General features: G+C 35.2%; 2 protein-coding genes across 3 annotated transcripts in view; both read left to right on the top strand.

Annotated features, from left to right (window-relative positions):
* The window catches only part of LOC123543283 (transport and Golgi organization protein 2 homolog), a 133,101-nt gene that overhangs the window by 9,201 nt on the left and 99,046 nt on the right, over positions 1-24,854 (top strand). Inside the window, exons 2-8 of one of the 2 annotated variants that reach the window (XM_045317274.2) lie at positions 342-492; positions 2,703-2,819; positions 4,825-4,939; positions 5,705-5,769; positions 6,706-6,865; positions 8,392-8,514; positions 10,456-11,215. The exons of the other annotated variant lie outside the window; for it this stretch is intronic. Of the exons in view, the coding sequence (XP_045173209.2) occupies positions 354-492; positions 2,703-2,819; positions 4,825-4,939; positions 5,705-5,769; positions 6,706-6,865; positions 8,392-8,514; positions 10,456-10,597 (861 nt within the window). The 5' untranslated portion in view covers positions 342-353 and the 3' untranslated portion in view covers positions 10,598-11,215. Of the gene's footprint in view, positions 1-341; positions 493-2,702; positions 2,820-4,824; positions 4,940-5,704; positions 5,770-6,705; positions 6,866-8,391; positions 8,515-10,455; positions 11,216-24,854 lie in introns of those variants that run through there. 2 annotated transcript variants of the gene reach the window in all.
* Positions 1-24,854, top strand: part of LOC123535239 (beta-1,3-glucosyltransferase-like) — a 106,519-nt gene that overhangs the window by 47,453 nt on the left and 34,212 nt on the right. The gene's annotated exons all lie outside the window — the stretch shown is intronic.

Raw genomic sequence — 24,854 nt, 5'->3', positions numbered from 1 at the left:
GCTAAGTTTAAAACAAAAAAGGGTTCAATGGCTTTCTAATGCTCTAAATTATTGCGCTAGTACATGAATGTATACATTTAACTGTGCTTTCACTTACAACATTATAGAGAAATGTTAGTTGTAAAAAAATTGTTCATACATCTGCACTAGAAACAAAGTATTAACCCTAAATATATAGAATAAAGGTACTGGCGCACAAGTTTGGAGCAATAGAAGCGCACTGTATAAATCTGGTAGGATATATAAAAAAAGAGTCATTAATGCTTTTATTTTTTATCTGGAAGGGAAAAGAAATGGGCTTCAAATCATTAACTTTAAAACCATGGTTTAACTCTTTACAGTTTGTGTGAAACATGTGTTTGTTATTCGTGTATGTGAATGAAGAACCGGAAGAGAATGGGTACAAGTTGATACTTGCGAGTAATCGAGATGAGTACTGGCCTAGACCAACAGATACTGCTAAATTCAGAGATGACTCAAAGTGGATGGGAGGTGAGGCTAAACGTTTGCTTTTTTATCTCATCTTTATTAAGTATATGGAGAGCCATCCTACTCACCCAGATGGTCTTGTCCACACCTTGGTTATCTTTTAATGCACTTTCACCTTATCTCTGTTTTTTATGAACGGACTTGCTTCAAACTTAAAAATGTTTTTCCACATTATCACCCACATCATATAACACAAGGCCTTAACTCTTGCTCCAATATGTAATGAATTATGCCCCCTATTTACTCACAATTTCAAGTTCAGGATGAATTTGGGTAAAAGATTTTTGCCAGAGTTATTTTAGGCCCCACTTTGACTTTAGAATTCCAAAAAATGTTGATGTCCGTTCCATAATTCTTTAATAGTTCATTTTTGGTAGGCAGGTGTTATAAAATGCATGCCAAGTTCAATTTCAGTTACATTCAGCCAATTTTTGGCATAGTTATTGTCTGTTTTTGACCGTTTGATATCTTTACAATGGATTAATTGAATTTATTTAAAATATACAGGATCATGAAAAGGCTAAGTTTGTTATACGTTACAAGCCGCCAATTTTAGGCAGAATATTATTTCTCTTGTCTGACTATCTGAGAGACTCCCCGTACTTGGACTCAGTGTTGCTATATTTTCTGGTCCTTTGGGTTCATCTTTTGGACAAAGTTTGTTTTTCCATTCAGTTTGTCTGGAACGGATTAATGGATTGATTTTATTTTTGTTGCACAGGTTTATGATTATAAAATGCAGGCCAAGTTCAATTTCAGTTACAATCCACTAGTTTTTGGCAGAGTAATGGCCTCATTCAGCTTCAAATTTGGTTGTCTGTTCAATATCTCTTGACTGAATGAAGGTATATGATCATTAAATACAGGCCAAGATCAGTTTCATTAGCTCGACATTTTAAAGAAAAAATAGAGCTAAATATTTCACTCGCCCCGGCGTCACCATCACCACACCTTGGTTTAAGTTTTTGATAAAGTCACATATCTCTGTTAGTATCAAAGCTATTGACTTGAAACTTAAAATAGTTATTTACAATCAAAGTCTTCACCAGGAGAAACAATCCCCATAACTCTGATTTGAATTTTGACAGAGTTATGCCCCTTTTTAACTTAGAATTTTTTGGTTAAAGTTTTTGATAAAGACAATTATCTCTGTTACTATCTAAGCTTTTGACTTGAAACTTAAAGTAGTTATTTACTATCAAAGTCTACACCAGGAAAATCAATCTCCGTAACTCTGATTTGAATTTTGACAGAGTTATTAACTTAACTTATGCCCCCTTTTAACGTAGAACTTTTTGATTAAAGTTTTATAAAGTTTTGACTGGCAAAACTCTAATTCAGAGTCAAGCACTGAGAAAAGTTGAGCTTGCTTTCTTATGAACAGCTCTTGTTGACAATCTACTTTCCTGTCCAGTTGGTCAGTTGTGTAATTGAATTTAAGAAAGTATAGCCCTTCTCTAAAAAAATCATGTCTGACAACTGACAACTTTTTGTAGATAATGCTAGTTAAACTTTTGGCAGACTTAGGGCCCTTTTCTGACTTAAAATTTTGCAAAATGTTTTAAAATGTCTGTCTGATAACTACTAGTAACAAAAGGATAAATGGATTGACCTCATTTTGGTATACAGATATAATGATTTTAAAGTACAGGCCAAGCTTTATTTTGGTAATAATCCAGCAATTTTTATTGGTTTTGTTCACTTTTCAACTTAAAGTTTTTGTCCTCCATTCAGTTACTTGAACAGATTCATTTTCAGTACACATATATAATAATAAATTATTATGATCATAAAATACAGACCAAGTCCAATTTTGGTTACAATCCAGCAGTTTGTGACAGAGTTTTGGCCCCTTTTCAATTAAAGTTTTGTTACACATTCAGTTTCTCTGGAACAGACAAATGGATTGATTCCTTTATACCCGGTACCCCTGTACACCTTTTACACATTAAGGTTCTTTTTACACACACTTTATAGTCCTAGAACAGGTCTTCATTTCACACAGGAGTTGGTTTAGATGAATACTGTTTAGTCTGCCGAAACGCCAACAGTTCTAGTTTCCTCAGCACTTAGATCCTATTCATATCCCTAGGATACAGATGTTTTTGAAAAAAAGGGGAAAAAAAGCAGGAAAAATCATGCCAAGGAAGTTGAATGATTTCACAGAAGTGTGTTCTGTAAGGAATGGAACCATCTTGTGCCCTTTGTTGTAGGTGCAGATTTGGAGCCTGGAAGAGAAGGTGGCACGTGGCTGGGTATATCTGCTGCGGGGAAAGTAGCTGTACTTCTAAATATTCTAGCATTCCAGAAACCTGATGCTAAAGGCAGAGGTAAGAGCTACTAAAAAAAACTGTGAAGAGTCGCCTCATATTGAGTATGTTATTATACCCCCACCAAACATGTTTGGAGGGGGGTATATAGGAGTCAGTTTTGTCGCGTCCCGTCCTGTCCTGAAATCTATTCTCTCAGTTATTACTAAATGGATTTGATTCAAACTTAAAATAGATGTTCCACCTTATCACCCACATCATGTGACACAAGTGCATAACTCTGACACCAAGTTTTCATGAATTATGTCCCCTTTTACTTAGAATTTAAGGTTAATTTTGTTGTATTTTCACTATATCTCAGTTATTACTAAATGGATTTGATTCAAACTTAAAATAGTTGTTCCACTTCATCACCCACATCATGTGACATAAGGTGCTTAACTCTGACATCAATTTTTTATGAATTATGTCCCCTTTTTACTTTAAATTTAAGGTTGATTTTGATGTATTTTCACTATATCTCAGTTATTACAAAATGGATTTGATTCAAACTTAAAACAGATGTTCCACCTCATCACCCACATCATGTGTCACAAGGTGCATAACTCTGACACCAATTTTTCATGAATTATGCCCCTTTTTACTTAGAATTTAAGGTTAATTTTGATGTATATTCACTGTATCTCAGTTACTACTAAATGGATTTGATTTAAACTTAAAATAGATGTTCCACCTCATCAACCATATCTTGTGACACAAGGTACATAACTCTGACACCAATTTTTCTTGAATTATGTCCCCTTTTACTTAGAATTTAAGGTTAATTTTGATGTATTTTCACTATATCTCATTCTGATTGGCTTAGAGCCAAAGGGAAGTAACCTTTTTTAAACTTTTGTACTGAGTTTCTTCCCCTTAAATTCCAGGAATTAGTCTATTTTTAGAAATCCTATTTGTAGATTTTCAATATTTTTGGTATTTTTCTAACTTTTTTATTATCAGTCCTATGTAAAAAGTAAATACATTTTTTCTGTGGTAACATGGGTCGGTAAGACATTTATTTTGTATTCACTTTTAGTGTATCTCTAATATTAGAGATTTTTCATATTTACCTCATCCCTCATCCAGGGCACATAATTATACTAGTATTACTTATATGTGGAAGCCCAGGATGAAGTACTCCAAAGACAAGTAAACTTCTTTTTAAGTATTAAGCTTTTTTGACATTTTTATATTATTCTAAGTATTTTGAAGATTACTTATTGTTGCCATTCTTCTGTGACAAGACCGTATGGTGGGGGTATGAGTCACTTCTGTGACAGTTCTAGTTGTTTCTGGGATCAATTTTCTTGAATAATGTGATTGCTTACATCCACAAAATTAAATTCCATTAACGAATTAATTTCCATTCTATCATCAGAATTTTAAACACATTTTCATGTACCCACAACCATTGACAAAATAGCAGATTGGGTCAGCAATTCAAAATTTTATGCAAACGAAATTACTGATTTTAGTTTTTACAGCATTTTCTTGAAAAATTATTTTTTTTTTTCATTAAGAATGGTTACAAAATAGAAATGAAAGGACAGTTTAACCTGTATGGAAGACCATCACTATATAAAAACTGCCTGGCTCAAAAGACTTCTGGTTTTGTTTCCTTTGTTTGTTGGGTTATATGTCACACTGACTCAATTATAGGTCATATGGTGACTTTCCAGCTTTGATGGTGGAGGAAAACCCCAGATGCCCCTCTGTGTACTATTTTATCATGGATGGGCACCTTGGTAGAACCACCAACCTTCTGTAAGCCAGCTGGATGGCTTCCTCACATGAAGAATTTTACGTCCCGAGTGAGGCTCTAACCCACATAGGTGAGAGGCAAGTGATTTGAAGTTGGCGACCTTAACCACTCGACCACGGAGGCCCCTGGTTTTGTTTCCTATTTTAACCTGTGAATAAAGACCACCTGCCAGTACAGACCACTTTTTGTCTTTTTCGAGGGTTGTCTTAATAGGCAGGTTTTTTCTGTATAATGAAATTATACTTTTATTTTAATTTTCAGGTTCATTGGTTCGAGACTTTCTCACAGGAGATGAATCGTGCGAGGACTATCTTGACAGAATTTCGCCGTCGGCCTCACAGTATAATCCGTTCCACCTTCTTCTCATAGATCTCAAGTAAATATGGTAGATTTCTTTGAAAAATTAGTGATTTCTCAAATTTTCAGTCGGCTCATCTACCTGAAATATCGGTCAAATAAACCAGACCTGCATCTATAATACAAACAAAGCAAAATGTCAGTGCATCTCCTGACTGCCATAGGAGATCTCGTTTGTCAATTTACCTTACGTCACACCTTACTTCAAAAGCATCAAGACACTTGTCAGTGTAATGTTCTGTAAATTGATCAGTGTGATACATAATTCCATAAGAAAATAGATAGTTACTATTCTGTTGTTTATTATTTATTCTAACATGATCCGATTCATTTTCCTATTAAACAAAGAAGGCTGAAAAATTTTCTGTCATGATTATTATGATATAGCGTTTAACGGCATAGCAGCGCACTAGAAAAGAAACCAACAGAAAACAGGCAAATATTTGATGGATGTTGTCAAGGATATACTTAAAAATCCTTGGTAAAGTGTTAGAATCAAAACAATATATCTCATTGGGTGATTTGCTCTTGAATAAAATAATTGTTTGTCGTTCAGAGGCTGCACCCTCGTGATATGATTCCTTTGCATCTGAACTCCAATGATTTTATTCAGCGACAAATCACTAAATGAGATATATTATTTCTTAAATAACTTGGACTATGAAGCACAAATTCTTAACAAATTTAATATGGCTGCTGTATATTAAAAAGCCTTTCCAATAGCAAAGAATCATGTTCACTTTTGAAATTACTGCTAAAATAAATCTACTCAATTCGTTTACAGGAATGATTGTAACCTTCATTGTTTGTCTTACTGTCAGGAAACACACAGAACGAAGAAACCACCAGGTAAGTGTCATAGGGAAACTCATTTCCTACAGCAGAGTTCCGGGCTCAAAGTTAATAAAAGTCAGTTTTTGGTCCAGTCTCAAAGCTACAACATCTGACACAAATTCGAAATTGACCTTTGACAGCATTCTTAGACTGGTCTCAAAAATTCAATATTATAACATTTTACCAAGAGTTTCATGCAGTAAACGAGTCCCAAAACTCAGAAATGTAATTGCTTCTGAGCATATATTTGAAACTGACCAATGGCAGCAATGCATTCGTAGACTGGTTTATTCGAAGCTAGACTGACTTCATCATGCTTTGTTGCATTCTATATTGTAGGATTTTCCAAAGGAGTTTCTTACAGATTTTATCACAACCTTTCACCCGGTGTTTCAGGTCATAAACCAGTCTCAGAACTTAACCCTTACCCTGCTAAATTTCTATGATGAACTTGTCCATCTTTCAATTTGGACAGTGCCATTAACTGTTAATTATTAACACGGATGTGCAGGCTGATCATGATCTACACTGGTCGCATAGGCAGAATCAGTTGTGTCCAGCATGGTAAGGGTTAAGTCTGATTGATTGTCTCTAAGCATATATTTGAGATTGACCAATGGCAAGGCTATATTATCAGACTGGTCTTCAATTCCAAATTTATGACCTCACAGACAATGCTCAAAATAGTTGAGCCAAGTTTGGTGACCAGTCTCAATGTTCTTACCATTGCATTAGTTTTTTCTGGACGTAGTTCCTGCAGCTTTGGCTGAAAAAAATGTTTGTTAGTTGTTACCTGACTCTACCTAGCTGATGCAAATTAAACTCAATAAAACAGATCAAGACACAATGCTCATTATCAGTATGAAAAGTGACCTCTATTTGTTACTAATGTGACCATCCCACCAATAAGGAGATAATACTGTACTTAATTTCACGCTACTTGTTTTGCAGGTGTTAGTGCTGGGGACAACAGTAAGGATATAGATGTACCTTGGAGAAAGAGAGAAGAAGGAGAGAAAATCTTCACCAATATTGTCAGGGAACACGGACAAAAAGATCAACAGGACAAACTTGTAGAAAATATCATAGACTTTCTTAATGATAAAACACAGTAAGCTGATTTTATGACACATCTATTTCCCTTATAATTACTGTTTGGTCTGCATTCAGTGTAACAAGTATTTTTTAGCTCACCTGAGCCAAAGGCTCTGGGTGAGCTATTATGATCACTTAACGTCCGGCGTCCGGACATAAACTTTTACTTTCAATGACATCTCCTCATAAACCGCTAGGCCAATTTCATCCAAACTTCACAGGAATGTTCCTTGGGTCAAGCTCTACAAAAATTGTTCAAAGAATTGAATTCCATGCAGAACTCTGGTTGCCATGGCAACCGAAAGGAAAAACTTTAAAAATCTTCTTCTCAAAAACCAGAAGACCTAGAGCTTAGATATTTGGTTTGAAGCATTGCCTAGTGGACCTCTACCAAGTTTGTTCAAATCATGACCCCGGGGTCAAAATTGACCCCGCCCAAGAGGTCATGTGATTTTACATAGGAAAATCTTCTCGAAAACCAGAAGCCTAGAGCTTAGATATTTGACATGTAGCATTGCCTAGTGGACCTCTACTAAAGTTTTTCAAATCATGACCCCGCCCCAGTGGACCTCTACCAAGTTTGTTCAAATCATGACCCCGGGGTCAAAATTGACCCCGCCCAAGAGGTCATGTGATTTTACATAGGAAAATCTTCTTCTCAAAAACCAGAAGCCTAGAGCTTAGATATTTGACATGTAGCATTGCCTAGTGGACCTCTACTAAAGTTTTTCAAATCATGACCCCGCCCCAGGGGTCACTTGATTTTACATAGATTTCTATTGGAAAATCTTTTAAAAAAATTAAAAAATAAACCAGAAGAGGTTTGGGGTTATAAAACTAGTCGATAGCATCAAGTCCCATAACTCTGACCTGCATTTTGGTCAAATTCTGCCCCCTTTTGGACTTAGAAAATCCTGGTTAAAGTTTTGCGTGCAAGTACATTCAGCTATTACTTAAAGGCATATATTATTTGAAACTTATTTTTTATTTTTCTAGATCAATTACCAACCTCACTGGGTCAAGTCCCATAACTCTGACATGTATTTTGGGCAAATTATGCCCCCTTTTAGACTTAGAAAATTCTGGTTAAAGTTTTGAGTGCAAGTTACTGTCTGCAGAACAAATGCAGATATTAAATTGAAACTTCACATGTGTCTTCGGGGTTATAAAACTAGTTGATTGCATCAAGTCCCATAACTTTGACATGCATTTTGGTCAAATTATGTCCCCTTTTGAACATAAAACTTCTGGTTAAAGTTTTGCATGCAAGTTACTATCTCCAAAACTAATGCAGATACTGGATTGAAACTCTACAGATATTTTAACATTAGGGTAACATTTTCCTGCTTCTGGGACAATAATTCAATTAGTTGAGCATTGGCTGTCTTACGGACAGCTCTTGTTAGAAAAAATACTGTTTACAACTGTCTTAACACATTAAATAAAGACGAGTTACAACAATTCTCCATTTTACCTGTAAAGCTAAGTGTCTCATAAAAATTTAATGTGTCATCTAAGTGACCTTATCATTTTTAATTCCAGATATTTTCCTGATGAAAAGTTGGCAGAACAGTTTAAAGATGTTGGCCGTGCCACAGAAAGTGATCTCATAATAGAAAGAAGTTGTATGTTTGTTTTCTCTCCCCAAGTACAATATGGGACAAGGTACAAATGTTTGCAATCTTGTTTTTTAACCTTTAGCCTGCTAGCAGCAAGTGATTATGCCTTTGTGACCAGTGCAGGCTAGTCTTGGTATGCACTGTTCACTATTCATTCAGTAAATTTTCAGTGAACACCCCTTTGAATAAATAAATGCTACTGCCAAAATTGAATGATTAACCAGTGAGCAGTATTTTACTGTATCTAAAATGGGAAGCATTGTATCATTAGGTAAGAATTATCTTTTTAGCTCACCTGAGCACGAAATACTCAAAGGTGAGCTTTAGTGATCGCCCTGTGTCAGTCGTCCGTTGTCCGTCCATCCGTCGTCAACAATTTGACTGTTAACACTCTAGAGGTCACATTTTGGCCCAATCTTAATGAAACTTGGTCAGAATGTTACCCTTATGGACGAGTTCCATATTGGGTCATCTGGGGTCTAAAACTAGGTCACCAGGTCAAATCAAAGGAAAAGCTTGTTAACACTCTACAGGTCACAATTTTGGCCCAATCTTAATGGAACTTGATCAGAATGTTATCCTTAATATAATCTTGGACGAGTTCGATATTGGGTCATCTGGGGTTCAAAACTAGGTCACCAGGTTAAATCAAAGGAAAAGCTTGTTAACACTCTAGAGGCCGCATTTATGACTGTATCTTCATGAAACTTGGTCAGAATGTTAATATTGATGATCTTAAGGTCCAGTTTGAATCTGGGTCATGTAGGATCAAAAAATAGGTCACCGGGTCAAATCAAAGGAAAAGCTAGTTTACACTGTAGAGGCCACATTTATGACCATATCTTAATGAAACTTGGTCAAAATGTTAATCTTGATGATCTTTAGCTCAAGTTCAAATCTGGATTAGGTGGGGTCAAAAACTAGGTCACCAGGTCAAATCAAAGGAAAAGCTTGTTAGCACTCTAGAGGCCATATTTATGACCATTAATGAAACTTAGTCAGAATGTTAAACTTGATTATCTTTAGGACAAGTTCAAATCTTGGTCATGTCGGGTCAAAAACTAGGTCACGGGGTCAAACCAAAGGAAAAGCTAGGTAACATTTTAGAGGCCACCTTTATGACCATATCTTAATGAAACTTGGTCAGAATGTTAATCTTGATGATCTTTAGATCAGGTTTAAATCTGGGTCTGGTGGGGTCAAAAACTAGGTCACTAGGTCATATCAAAGGAAAAGCTTGTTAACACTCTAGAGGCCACATTTTTGACTGTATCTTCATAAAACATAGTCAGAATGTTAAACTTGATGATCTTTTGGTCAAGTTCGAATCTGGGTCATGTCGGGTCAAAAACTAGGTCACGAGGTCAAGTCAAAGGAATAGCTAGTTAACACTTTAGAGGCCACATTTATGACCATATCTTAATGAAACTTGGTCAGATTGTTAATCTTGATGATCTTTAGGTCAATAGGTCAGGTGAGCGATACAGGGCCTTCATGGCCCTCTTGTTTAATTAAACGGAATATAATGCAGTCATACATGCAATCTGACTAAAGTACATCTCCTATTACGCTACGCATAGGATCTGAGAACGACCTATTCATTGCCTCGTTCTGACGACCCTTTCGCTAGCCAATCAGAGCCTAACTTACAACATCTTGCAAATCTACCTGTAGCCTTGACTTTTGATATTTACAATTCTTATGTCATAATGTATCAGATAGCAGCCTAGCTCAATCGGTAGGTCACTTGCTTTGTAAGCGAGGGGTCCCGGGTTCGAGCCCTGGAATGACTGCACTGCATATTTTTGTAACTCTTTGACATTTGAACAAGTCGTCTGATTGGATAAAATAAAAATAGCAATACTGGAAATCCAAAATCTACAGAAGACGAATGTGAATGGGTCGTTCTCAGATCTTCGTTTAGAAGATCAAGTACTTTAGTCAGATTGGTCATACATGTTACATTATTATAATTGGATTTTTTCAGAACAAACACTGTTATACTTGTGGATAAACATGGAAATTGTGACTTTATTGAAAGAACACTTCATACCCCAGTGGACATTGAAAACTTGAAATGGAGCATGATAAAACATCAGTTTAAACTGAACAGTAATGATTCTACATAGTGAAGTGAATAATTTGTAGACATTGCAAATTACCTTAAAGAAATTTTACTGACCGTTTGTGTTCTAATGTATTACACAATATCCACATTGCTTTCAGTAGGACAGTAAATACTTACAACAGGAGGAGATTACTGTCAGTGGAGGGGGAGCCGAGGAGGCGGAGCTGAGGCTGTCAGTATATATTCCTTTCAAATGTAGACAGTATTGCAGTCCTACGAAAAGCAATGTCATACATTTGTATTTGTTTTGTTATAGTAAACAAAACAAATAGATAGATTTTTTTAATATGCAGATAACACAGATCCCTGGTATTTCTGGCAGTTAAACTGTCAATACCGGTGTATTGAGGGTGTGTTTTACATAAAATAGGTCAAATAACAACAATAGTTTTGATAGAAAATGTAGGGATATCTAATAATGATACAACAGGTTTGCAATTGGCAATAAAAATGAGGCATAATAGTAACAATTTATGATGACTTTTTTCATCATGTAATTAATCATCTTAATAACATTGCACGTTTATTTCAGCAGGTTTCCATTTTGTGTCTGTCATTTCTCAAATTTGCTAGAAAGGAAGTACTAACATAAAAAAGTAGCTATGTTTTTTTTTTTTTTTTCAAAAAATTAACACTTTAAAATGAATGATTTTGAATGTAATGATTTTGTTAGATATACAGTTAAGTACTGCTTATGAGCTTGACTATTCGAAGAATAGGGGAGCTATCCTACTCGCCCCGGCATTAGCGCGTGTGTGAGCGTGAGCGTCACACAAACGTTAAAGTTTGCATACCACCCCAAATATTTTCAAAGTCCATTGAGATATTGTTTTGATATTTTGCATACTTGTTTACCATCATGACCCCAGTTTGTAAAAAGGAGGAGACAACTCTATCAAGCATTTTGACTGAATTATGGCCCATTTTCAACTTGGAATAAATGTTAAAGTTTGCGTACCACCCTAAATATTTTCATAGTCCATTGAGATATTGCTTTGATATTTTGCATACCTGTTTACCATCATAACCCCAGTCTGTAAAAAGGAGGAGGCAACTCTATCAAGCAATTTGACTGAATTATGGCCCCTTTTCGACTTAGAATAAATGTTAAAGTTTGCGTACCACCCCAAATATTTTCAAAGTCCATTGAGATATTGCTTTGATATTTTGCATATTTGTTAACCATCATGAACCCAGTCTGTAAAAAGGAGGAGGCAACTCTATCAAGCATTTTGACTGAATAATGGCCCCTTTTCGACTTAGAAAAAATGTTAAAGTTTGCGTACCACCCTAAATATTTTTGAGGTCCATTTGAGATATTGCTTTGATATTTTGCATACTTGTTTACCATCATGACCCCAGTCTGTAAAAAGGAGGAGGCAACTCTATTAAGCATTTTGACTGAATTATGGCCCCTTTTCGACTTAGAATATGCTTATTGTAATGTTATAGTTTTACTCATAGCTTATATTATACTATCAAGCACTGAGAATAGTCGAGCACGCTGTCCACTGACAGCTCTTGTATATTTTCATATTCTTCTCTTGTCATTTTCCTCATCTGTGATAAACTTGTACAATTATGCAGTATTGCTTTTGATTAAATTGAATAAATACATTATTGATTATTAAAAAACTTTTTATTGCTTTTTGCCATGTTATCCCTGCTAAAGGCAGACAGATGTTTATATTGTGTTGTGCATCTGTCCATGTGTATGTCTTTACTAAGTTGAAAATGCAGTATTTTAGCTAGTATCACCAAACCTCACATAATTATTGATACGCACATGGCGTTTGTTTCCATATAGTATTATCCCCCTTGACCCAGTTAAAGCAGAGCTTTTCACCTTGAATTGGTAAACAATAAAGACTTTTGACTGTGTATAAGTAATATATTGATGGATCTTCATGAAACTTTACACAAATGTAGATCACTATAGGGCAGTGGAGCATGTGTAACTTTCATCAGGATCACTTCAGGAACTCATTGTCCTTAACTGTTTTGCAATCCAATGTTCAACACAACAAAGTAATCCACTGATGGATCTTCATGGAATTTTACACAAAAAAAGCACTTTAGAGCGGTGGTGCTTGCACATCTTTCATCAGGATCTCTTCAGTACCTGCAGAGTTATTGCCTTTTAATTGTTTTAAAATTCATATATATAAGTTAAATACCTTTCAAAATTCACAAAATAACCTAATTAGTGGGAGATATAAATTCACTGAATTTGCTTGTGTAATTTAGTTTGTTTTAGTGTAACATCAGGCTGTCTTTCACTGAGTGAACACTAGATGCAATATTTGTACTAGTGGCCTTATGGCTCCTAAAATGTTAAATATGGTGTTTAATTAGGAAAGACATTGAGATCTTACATGCAAAACAAACATTTAAGTATCACAGTGTTTGAAAGGTCACTGGAACTCATCAGACCCCGCGACACCCCTTAAGTTGCTTTGGGATCCATACCCATTAATTGAAATTCCTGTCAAATATATGTGACATTTACTTGATTTTTTAGGATATCACTGGCTCACACAAATGGTAAACTCCCACTCCCGAAGCAGCAGTGTTCTGAATTTATTTGTAACAACCAAACCCGCACTGGTCAGCAGTTAGTTCTAAGCAGGTGTCTCAGACCACAGCTTAGTCATCTCAGAATTTATCCTTCAGATTCCAGAGAATATGCTGAGGTATTTCTGCACTGATGAAATGTATTTACTTTTGAACATTAGATTTTCCATAAACAATTGTCAGAATGATTGCCTTGATGAACTCTAGGTCAAAATCAAATATGGGTCATATAGCTTGTATATGCGATAGAGGCTGAATTTTTCAATTGAACTTCCTGAAAGTAAATCAAAATGATAACCTTAATGAAATCTAGGCCGAGTTTGGAAATGGGTCATCTGGGGTCAAAAAGTAGGTCACTAGGTCAAATCTAAGAAAAACCTTGTGTATGCGATAGAGGCTGTATTTTTCAATTGATCTTCATGAAATTTGGTCCGAATGATTGCATTGATGAAATCTACGTCAGGTTTGAATATGGGTCATCTGGGGTCAAAAATTAGGTCACTAGGTCACTAGGTCAAATCAAAGAGAAACTATGTACGCAATAGAGGCTATATTTTCCAATTGATCTTCCTGAAATTAAGTCAGAATGATTACCTTGATGAAATCTAGGTCAAATTTGAATATGGGTCATCTTGGGTCAAAAGTAGGTCACTAGGTCAAATCAAAGAAAAACCTTGTGTATGCGATAGAGGCTGTATTTTTCAATTGATCTTCATGAAATTTGGTCAAAATGATTGCTTTGATAAATTCTAGGTCAAGGTCGAATATGGGTCATCTGGGATCAATAACTAGGTCACTAGGTCAAATCAAAGAAAATACTTATTTATACTCAATATTTTTGCTCCAATTTTAATGATAATTGGTCAGAATGTTTTTTCCATGAAATCACTAGGTCAAACATGTTTACACTGTTATGGTGTGTTTTTCAGGTGAGCGACCTAGGGCCATCTTGGCCCTCTTGTTTGATATTCTGAATACTGCTTATGATGGATGTACCAGTAATACCTTAAATCAGTGGCGTTTTCATTTCACCATGGTAGTTTCAAAAGACTTGTTGTTTTAAAGGACTGTTTTTTGAAGGTACAACAGTACTAAATAGGTAATCAAGCAGCACATTGGATAATAGTGTAAAGAAAAAAAAAACTCATTTTAATCCCAGTTCAAGTGGCATGTTCATGCTTTATGTAAGCCAGTTTCTGTTTTTATTTCATTGTGGACCTATACTTGACATTTTGGTAGCATTTTCAATAAGACATTTTGCATTTATAGAAATGTAAACAAACCGTATTACACATGCAGTTTGGAAGATATTCCATAGTTTTGACATGTCGGAGAAAATATCTCTCTTAGAAGATACATGACCCCTACTTTCCTTGGTGTTATTTTTTGGTTTATAGGTCATTTACTAACATAAGGCTAGTAATCCTTTTTTAAAATGAGCCTGACTATGTGTTACAGCTCTCAGAAGATTGTTAATTTTATACAGACCATATAGTAAATTTATTTACTACTGTATGCCCTTGAAAGTTACGGCTTTTTCGTTACGGCATTTATCCAGACCTCTTAACTGCTTTTTTCAACGTTGCAAGCGGTCAGTAATATTACATGTAGGTTATAACACACTAAATAGTTGTTGTTCTTTATTCTATATGAAATTGACCCATTTCCAACGGCCGCAGCACACATCAGGACCCATTTTAAATTTCTGTAACTTACATTTTCTTGAAGAATATTGTCAGTGGTAACTAAAAATCAAAAGAAAAGTGGGGGTCATGTTTGATGCAAGAAAAATAATTTCAGTCAAACACACAAACTGCAAAATCAGCTAAAAATGAGACCCCAAATTATACTGGTGGTGTATGATCTAAGTTTCCATGAAAAATTTGGTCATGTTGTTATTTCATTATGAAAATGCTACCTACATGTCAAGCATAGATCTGTCATGTGATTTTAGCAAAAAAATTGCAAAGAAAATAAGGAAAATAGCTCTACAGAGCAAAAAAAAACAAAAAAACTGAGGACCATTTGTGTCCGCCATTATTCTATTTAGTGTCTGTATGCCTGTAGGGGGACAAGGGACAGTTAATTTGAAAATTCCACAAATCTGCGCTGATACCAGTGCAAAAAAAATCATGAAAAACCCAATTTTGACAAATTCAAGGCAAGTGTTGAGTATGGAATGGCGGTCATGACATTCTACTTGCCACTTGCTATTTGCTAATTGCCACTTGCCGTTTGCCACTTACGTAAGGCAAAATTTTACATGCACACCGTTCAGAGTCAATCATAACGCGTGATTATTTCAAATTGCTAGTTGCCACTTGCCAGTTGCTACATACCATTTGCTACTTGCTAATTGTCAGGCAATGTACTTTCATATAACAGTAGCTTTATCGCATTTAGTTAAAATATACTCTGGTTATAATTGCATTCTATTGTACAACGATAATGAGAGATGAGAACGTATTCGTTGTTAGGGGGGTGGTATAATGGTTTCAGGTTGTCTGTCTGTCCGTCCGTCAGTCTGTCTGTCCGTAGACACAATCTTGTGCGCACCAACTCTCCTCATTCACACAAGTGATCAGTTACAACAGTCGTTGTGCATGGTGCATGTTAGGTTCTTTCACAAAAAGTCATTTACGGGACTTTGTTTTTTGTTACTATACTTTATACATAGAGTCTGCATATGCAATCTTGTGCGCCTAATCTCCTGAACCCATCCACACAATTCAATGAAACTTAACACAAGACATCGTTAGTAATCCTATTTGTGCATGGTACATGTTAGGTTCTTTCAGAAAAACAAATCCGCACAGTTATGGGACTTTGTTTTTTATGGAATGCGGGTAGGGACATGCCAGTTGCTAGTTGCTACTTGCCAGTTGCTATTTGCCACTTGCCACTTGCTACTTGCTAGTTGCCACTTGCTAATTGCTACTTGCCAGTTGCCACTTGCTAATTACCACGCATCGTGCCAAATTCAATCATACGGTGTACATACATTTGTATAAATTTTATCCAATTTGCAAGTAGCAACTAGCAACTGGCAATTGGCATGTCGTGACCGGCATTCCATAGTTGAGCGAATGTATTGCATAGACTTAGCACTTCATTGTGTGACATTTTCAATCTGCCGATTCTGTTGCTTCAATGATAAAAACGAGTAAAACGCAGGTTTCAGGACACTGAATTTTGAGGCAAAAATGGCCCAAAATGCACACCTTGCGCGACCTGTACCCTGTTATCTGCAAATGACTGACCTAAAACACATGCATATTTTTAAAGCATGTGGCCAGACGAAAATAATGGTGGGAAGAAAAGTATCTCATAACCGTTTACTTTTTCCGCTATTTTGAGCTGAATCTGGACGGATGAATGACCGTTTCCATTTCGTCTGAATTCCGTTACCTCAGGTAAGACTTTAGACCCGGCCGTCTACACGGAGCTAGGAAAATCGATTCAAGTAAATATTTACTTTACACAATAAGTACTCGTACGCAGGAATCCTCAGTTCTATAAACATCATAAATAACCAGTTGAATATAAATGCCTTTAATTTCTATTTTATTTAAAAAACGTAAGTGCATCTGTCTATTTTATTTAAAAAACGTACCCGGGCCAAATGCGAAACTGGCCCCTGCCACTTAAAGAATGTTTCTCATTGCAGAGTTGGTGCAGCCGTTCTGCGCCTGCGCGGAATTATTATCCATTGGAGCGCACGGCAAAACTACTCATTTTTTTGCATGTCCGCACGCATTTAGAGTATCAAATGCATAATATACTGACTAGAGGTTAGGGTTAGTATCACCATGGTTACAAAATATATACATTTAAGATATTGTCTTTTAAATTTAGTTAATCCGGTATATACCGGAGTCTGTAATATATCACTTTATACCTTTGAGATAGGAATTGCGGTTTGCACATGACACTCCGTCTTACTGAGGTTAACATTCATGCCAAATATAAACGAGATTGCTCCATGCATGTCAAAGTTATGGTCCGGACAAACAAATCCGGACGGACGCACGCACGCACATACACCGAACAGCCATTTGGACAACTAGATCTATATCTTCGCTTCCGCAAGCGGGCTCGACAAAAATCAAATTACATTGCACTTGTCAATGCCAGATAAAACATTTTCACTCTTGGCTACATCCTTCATAAAAATATTAGCATTTATGGTGAACACATCGTGAAAAATATTGTGTTCTTAGACTGAAACACACAAATACCTTTATAAAATATGGCATAACACCGAAAACTCTTATCATGCTGGACCGGACTGATTCTGCCTTAGCAACCAGCAACAAGACATGCATGCAGTCTGCTCAAGATCTGCACTTCACTATTCAGTCAGTATCTTTTTTATAAACACCCCTATAACAGTTAATGGTACGGTCTAAAGTGAAAGATGGACAAGTTCATTACAGAAATTAAGCTGGGTAAGGATTAGACAGAAAGTAGAATGATAAAACACATACTTATTGATGAAAGGAAAACTCAGAAAGACTCCAGCTGCAAAGTCGGGAAAATTCAGTTTATCTGGTGATGTGAAATGGTGAATAATTGTAGGCTCTTTATCTGACATTAAGCATGAGCGGTGTGCTAAACTTTGATTTTAAATGATTACCTCCGTAATATGTAGTACAAATATGACAAACAAAATAGATTAACGCTGGAATATTGCAAGAGAACGCATCTCTTGCATAAAACATTCACTAAATGTCAATTTTCTCTGAGATGGAGACCCCCTCCCTCACCTACATCATACTCGCAGCATCGCTGCTTCGTTCGTAACTATGCTGCTCATATCTAGCGTACAGTTCAAAACTATCCAGGTACGCTCCCGTTAATGACTGATTCATTACCTCTTACAGCCTAACCCCTCTTACCCTTCGATTTTCATTGCATATTTGGCATTCTGATTTTTTCATTTTCTCGGATAATCTGCAGGCCCGGGCCTGCAGTGCCTTATAGAAGCTACGCGGATCGACGGAAGTGTATGCCACTCGCGACATAAGGACAGTGTTGTCAAATTTATAAACTTCATTGTCTTCAGCTGACGGTACAAAATCTTGAATAGCTGAGTCCAAAATATTCTTTTGAGGTGTTGTGCTATAAAGTGTAAAATCCATGTTTTGCACTAGAATGGCTGATCCGAAAGCATGAAACATTTGTGCTCATTCCGCTGATCATGGACATCTACAGTCCAGTTAATATTGTCTCCTGTCAACCGAAATCTTGTTTGATTTTTTATGAGATCTACGATCGCTTCATTGAAAGTCCACCAATTTGTCCTAGGAAAAATAAAGGCTGCTTGTATATCCCATACACACACCCTCCCTATGAAGTCGATCAAACACCTAAAAAAACAACTAAAGAGTGATCATAGCTTAGTCAGACAAATAATAATAGTCAAACAATTTTTTATGTCATCAAGTCGTGTACAAATTATTGCGTAGTGAATAAGACAAATAATAATAATTATTATTATTATAATAATAATGATGATAATAATCAAAGGCCTGAAGGGCCTGAGAGTCGGCTAATGATTGATGTACTGGTAGTATAGTCTACCAATTTTTTTAGTTTGTTTTTAGTTTTTTCCCCCAACTAAACAGAGATTTTGTTACAATAAATGAAATGAACATTCAGTCGATGCCTAGTAAAACTTTGATTGACATTATACAAGTATTTAAACCCAATATATTTCTCTAAAATTGAAGAGTGGTTCGCAGAAATAAAAATGTTGAAAGTACAAACTACAATTTGACAGCTGGCACTAAGATACTGCCCAAGACTATATATATTTTTCCAGTAAACATTTGCCTCCGACATTGCCAAAAGAGGCAATTATCGGCTGGTATATATTCGCACATGATAAAATTTGAATATGACAATTTATGTATTAAACTATTACAGCGCGGATTGCCACATACAATTTGTAACGGATGGACGAAAGAACTGTTCAGATATTTTACAGATAACGGGTCTGACGATAACCGTGTCATATATTAGGTATTGTTCAATCATATTATAAGTGATGTGAATTTAAAGTATACCTACTTTTGCGTTTAGAGATATGTAAATGTTGCTGAGTGTCAATATATAGTGTCACGAATGTTTACACTGACAGGAAAATTGCGCATTCGAAACTAAGGGAAGTTACTCGGACTAGCTACCAATTTCGGAAAAGATAACCGATATTAATAAATGAAGTTCTTTTTTAGTTAAAACCATCATTTATTCTATTTCAGATCTGTTAACCCCTTCAAAACCATGTCAGTAATCCCGAAGTCTATGCACTTTCAATTATCCATTTTGATTCATTATCAATGGTTACGTATTTAGTTTATACATAATTTATTTTAGGTCGATTGTGAAGGAAGTTGTACAACTTATATTAATCACTCTCGACACCTCATTCCTGATGGAATCCATCGCCACGAGGGTATGAGAGAAGAGGCCAGTTTCCCTTTTAATGCTGAGCGCCAAGCAAGGGAGCTACTGGTACCATTTTTCACGTCTTTGGTATGATGCGGCCGGGGATCGAACCCACGACCTCCCGCACTCGAAGCGGACGCTCTACAACTAGGCTATCGAGGCGGTATCGATTCATGTAGACAGACAGGCCCAGACTGGGCTGAAAAATGTTTCAGCCATATTTACGTGGTCGGTAGCAGGGTGGGTGTGGGGAGGGGTGTTTCTTCCTGCTTTAAATTGCAGTCAGAATTTGAAATGGGCATTGTGGCAGGTGGTAAAAGGGCAAATGTATCAAACTGTAAAGTGGCAATATGGCGGGAGGGTATGGGATGATACCCCCTCCTGCAAGTAGGTTTTGGGGTATCACCACAAGAAATATTTGAATATGTAAACCCTTGATACAGCCTTTGGTGCGATTTGTAACTGAAAATTTTATGTTTCAATTTCTAAATATTACCTAGATTCTTTTTAGTATTACAATATCCAAAGTATGAATGACTGTCACATCATCTTTTTACTTTCAGATCACCTCTCAGGACTAGAATATGAGTTTGATATAGATTCTATGTATGTGTTATAAAAATAAATTCTAGAATCATTTCTGTTACAATAATATCTATCATGTCTGTTACTTGAATGTTAAAATTTCATAACACAGCTCGATATTTACCCAAAATATTATATCCGGATACGAGTACACGTTTCTAAATCTCCAGTTTCAACAATATGTTTTACAAATTATGATGATGCGAAGACATTTAGCAGCAATTGGCAGTATCTGACATTGAAGTTTACGGTGAAATTACCTCTTATTTAAATCATTTCATAAAAAAGTTTTTTTTTTCGTTTAAAGGGAATTCCGATAGTTTTTTATGCGCATCTTTCTGCGCAGCCGACACTTTCTATGGAAAACTGAACTGAAGTCAACATTTGTTGAAACATGTTACAGACAGTCTTAAATATGGGGAATCTTGAATGAAATAACATTTTTGATAAGTTTTATCAGTAATCAAATGTTGATACTGGTTTATGTTGTATTGACAAGTATCATGCCTGACAGGTATCTTGCTATTTTTGTGGTTGTGTTTTCACATCGCATTTTGGTACAAAGACAGTGTTGTTCATATAATGTAAGATAATTGACTTAGTACTGATAAGACAGTATCACCTTTCAGATTATTTAGTATTCAATTATAGAAAGAATTAAGAATTTTTAAAACTTTTTTTTAACTTCTAGCAGACATACATGTAATCAATTTGGCCAGGTTCGCGCTATTTTCCGTCCGAACAGGTGTTGTATTCTAGCGGTTTTAACATAAAATTTAGCCTGGTGACCCATACATTTTTAGCCATTTTTATGCTCACAATACAATTATCTATACACAAGAAAAACAGGAAAAAATTCTATGAAAGAATTTTTTCAAAATTTAAAAAAATATTCTTCACTATGGGTATTTTTCACTGAAAAAAGTTCACAAAAGTAAATATGAAACAATTTTTTTTTCATTTGTACCCATTATTGTAAGGATAGAGTATTAAAAATATGACTATGATGTCAAATAAGTATATAATAAAATCTGTAAAAAGAAAAAAAAACCTTATTGTGCTGTCTTGATGTATATTTTGGTTGGTATTTATAAAAAAGCACAAAATTATGAAAATGTTGAAAAATCGCTAGCAGTTTCAGCAACAGTGGGTGTGTTCAAAACAATTTTTCACAAAAACAAGCCTGGTGACCTATTGTTTTTATTTGTTCATTGTTTTCAGCACAAATTTTCCTATCATATATGTGAATTTAAAAAATTTCTATGAAAGGAAAAAAACTATAGGAATTCTCTTTAAGCAGCCAAACATAGACGATCTACTTTCAATTTCAAAAACTACAAGATAAACAATTTTATGTTTCGCCGATTTGTTTATTTCTCGAAAAAATAAGAAATAAAATCATTTTTAATATCAATAATAATTAAACAAACCAATAAGAGCTTCTTCTCCCGATAATTTATCCGCTTACTGACTGCAAAATTCAACCCACGCAAAGTCGTAGAAGCGTTGTTATAAACAGGTCACGCGTGTCCGCCGGAAAGTGTCCAGAATGTTGTTAGGATTCATCCGCGGAAGAATTATCGCACTGCACATATCTTATTCGCGTCATTTAAAATGAAGCTGTCATAATTTAATTTCATCGATGTGTTAAACTCTTTGATAAGAGACATTCCAATGCTTTCAGAGTTACCCGACTCAATAAAATACTAGCAGTATGTTCTGGAACTATAGTTTGTCTTTCGCTGGATGTTACGCAAGCTTGGTAAGCCTGCGCAATTCTTAAAATGCACAGCGCAATAAATTTGTTATTTGCGCAATGATTTTAAAGATTATTTTTTGAAACGGACAGGGTAACAAATGGATAATTTGGCTAATATGTTAATATGCAGTTTTTATTTGAATTTGTGAACATCATATTTACTCTTTTGTGACAAAAGGGCATAAAATTCGTCACCATAATCATATGCGCAAATGTATTACCAAATCCCACAGAATCGTTATGCGTGTTTATCCTTAATGAGTTACCGCGGAAGAAAATACGTGGCTTTATTCGAGTATTGCACAATTACAAGTCATAAATTTGACAGATTACATCGTATATTGGTCATAGCAAATGGGATTGACATAACTGAACTTCATTCGATCAATGAACTCTTTGAAATTAGAGACAATCTAATGGAACTACATCACTTCGCTGTGTTGTGAGGCCATTTAATAAGAATGAGAAATCGGGCGATAGCAAGGACTCGTCAAACGCTTGAAAGCGTTTAGCCGACTCAATAATAATAATAATAATAATAATAAATTCAATATGAAACGGCACTCATGAACTATCCTCTATATACATAATTTAGATCTGATTCATTATTTATAATTGTGTCGGTGCGACGTTAAACCCAACAAAAACAAAAACAAAAAAAATCATTATTCATTATCATCATTTTTATCATTTTATTATATATAATGAATATAATAATAATAATAATAATGATAATAATGATAACGAAATGATAAACATAATGATAATGAATAATGATCTAAAATATGTATATAGAGGATAGTTCATGAATCCCGTTTCATATTGAATTTATTAAACGAGTTGAAAAAAAGACCTTCTTTGGGAAGCAGCTATAACGCTCTTTATTTACAGGGGGTCTTTATTCGCATGAGTTTCTGTTGCAGATTAATAATGTGCCATTTTCCCATGTTGATCTTCATTCACAGGATGGTCTTTATTCGGAGGTCGTCTAACACAGTGTTGACTATATTAAAAAATGCTTATTTAATATTACGAGAAAAATAGTCCATATAATGTCATATTAAAATAACTGCTTTACAAATTTGTATTTCTACTATAATTTGGCAAATAGACTAATGTATTAAAACTATTTACCTGTCATATCTGCGTCCAAATCGATGAAACATAGATCATCATTTACACTTTCGCTATGTGGAAGATTGTCTGCGAGTATCAATTTCCTACGAGTGTTATTTCAAGGTGACTGATGTTTCGACACAGGTGTTGGAATTTTAGAACCCTTAAAATTCTGTTTAGCCGCTGGTGTAAGCGGACTCTTAGTTAGGAAAGGCATGGCAAGTCCACATTTTGAATTTGGTGTCGGAAGTTTAGAAACATTTCGAGTCCGTTTACTCGTGACACATGGAGAGACGTAGGTTATTAGCGGCGATGGTGACGGTGCCATTCGTTTGCTGCCATGAATTACTCTAGGAAAATTTTGTCGACACATTTGATAAAATTAATTAAATTTAGAATCCAGTGTTTCCAACCTTCTCAAACAATCGCTACATATTTTACCGCTTCGAACTTTGATGCCTCCATATTTTTCTAATAACGCTGATAATTTTTTTTGTCGAAGATTGAATATTGCGTTTCTGTTTTTTTCTGATAACCACACACAACGCAGTTTGAATGAGTGATTTTAACTGGAGTTTTAAGATCCATTTTTTTTAATAAAATATCCTTAAGTCAAAATTTTTTATCACATATTTATTAAACCAACAAATTATTTAAAATCTTACACTATGAATCTGATGATTACAGTATTATTTTTTGAATACACAAACAACTTTACTATCTTTAGAAACCCAATTAGTTATGCTTAATTACAATGCTATTATCATTATAGTAAATTACCAATAGATCTAGATTTCTATACTTATTCTACAACATGGACAATATAAATGACTGGAAGCACTTATCAGTTGTGTATTGTTTAAACCTTCATAGCTGTAGGTTTACATGTAATATTAGTTAATTGAACGATCCTTACAATTCACTATCCAAGACTCTCTGTGGGAAAGCCTGGCTATTTTTAGCTCGACTATTCGAAGAATAGTCTAGCTATCGGCGTCGGCGTCGGCGTCACACCTTGGTTAAGTTTTTTCATGCAAGTACATACAGCCATTAATTAAAGGCATATAACTTTGAAACTTATTTTTTCTTTTTCTAGGTCAATTACCAAACTCTTTGGGTCAAGTCCCATAACTTTGACATGTATTTTGAGCAAATTATGCCCCCTTTTGGACTTAGAAAATTTTGGTTAAAGTTTTACATGCAAGTTACTATCTCCAAAACTAATGCAGATATTGTTTTGAAACTTCACATGTGTCTTCGGGGTTATAAAAGTAGTTGATAGCAGCAAGTCCCATAACTCTGACTTTCATTTTGGCCAAATTATGCCCCCTTTTGGACTTAGAAAATTCTGGTTAAAGTTTTACGTGCAAGTACATACAGCTATTTCTAAAAGGCATATAGATTTGAAACTTATTTTTTCTTTTTCTAGATCAATTACCAACCTCACTGGGTCAAGTCCCATAACTCTAACATGTTTTTTGAGCAAATTATGCCCCCTTTTAGACTTAGAAAATTTTGGGTAAAGTTTTACATGCAAATTACTATCTCCAAAACTAATGCAGATATTGATTTGAAACTTCACATGTGTCTTCGGGGTTATAAAACTAGTTGATAACAGCAAGTCCCATAACTCTGACCTTCATTTTGGCCAAGTTATTCCCCTTTTGGACATAGCAAATTCTGGTTAAAGTTTTGCGTGCAAGTACATACAGCTATTACTAAAAGGTACATAGATTTGAAACTTATATTTTCTTTTTCTAGATCAATTACCAAC

Source organism: Mercenaria mercenaria, chromosome 12 (genome assembly GCF_021730395.1).
Source record: "Mercenaria mercenaria strain notata chromosome 12, MADL_Memer_1, whole genome shotgun sequence".
Taxonomy (NCBI): Eukaryota; Metazoa; Mollusca; class Bivalvia; order Venerida; family Veneridae; genus Mercenaria; species Mercenaria mercenaria.
This window is presented reverse-complemented; position numbering and strand designations above follow the sequence as displayed.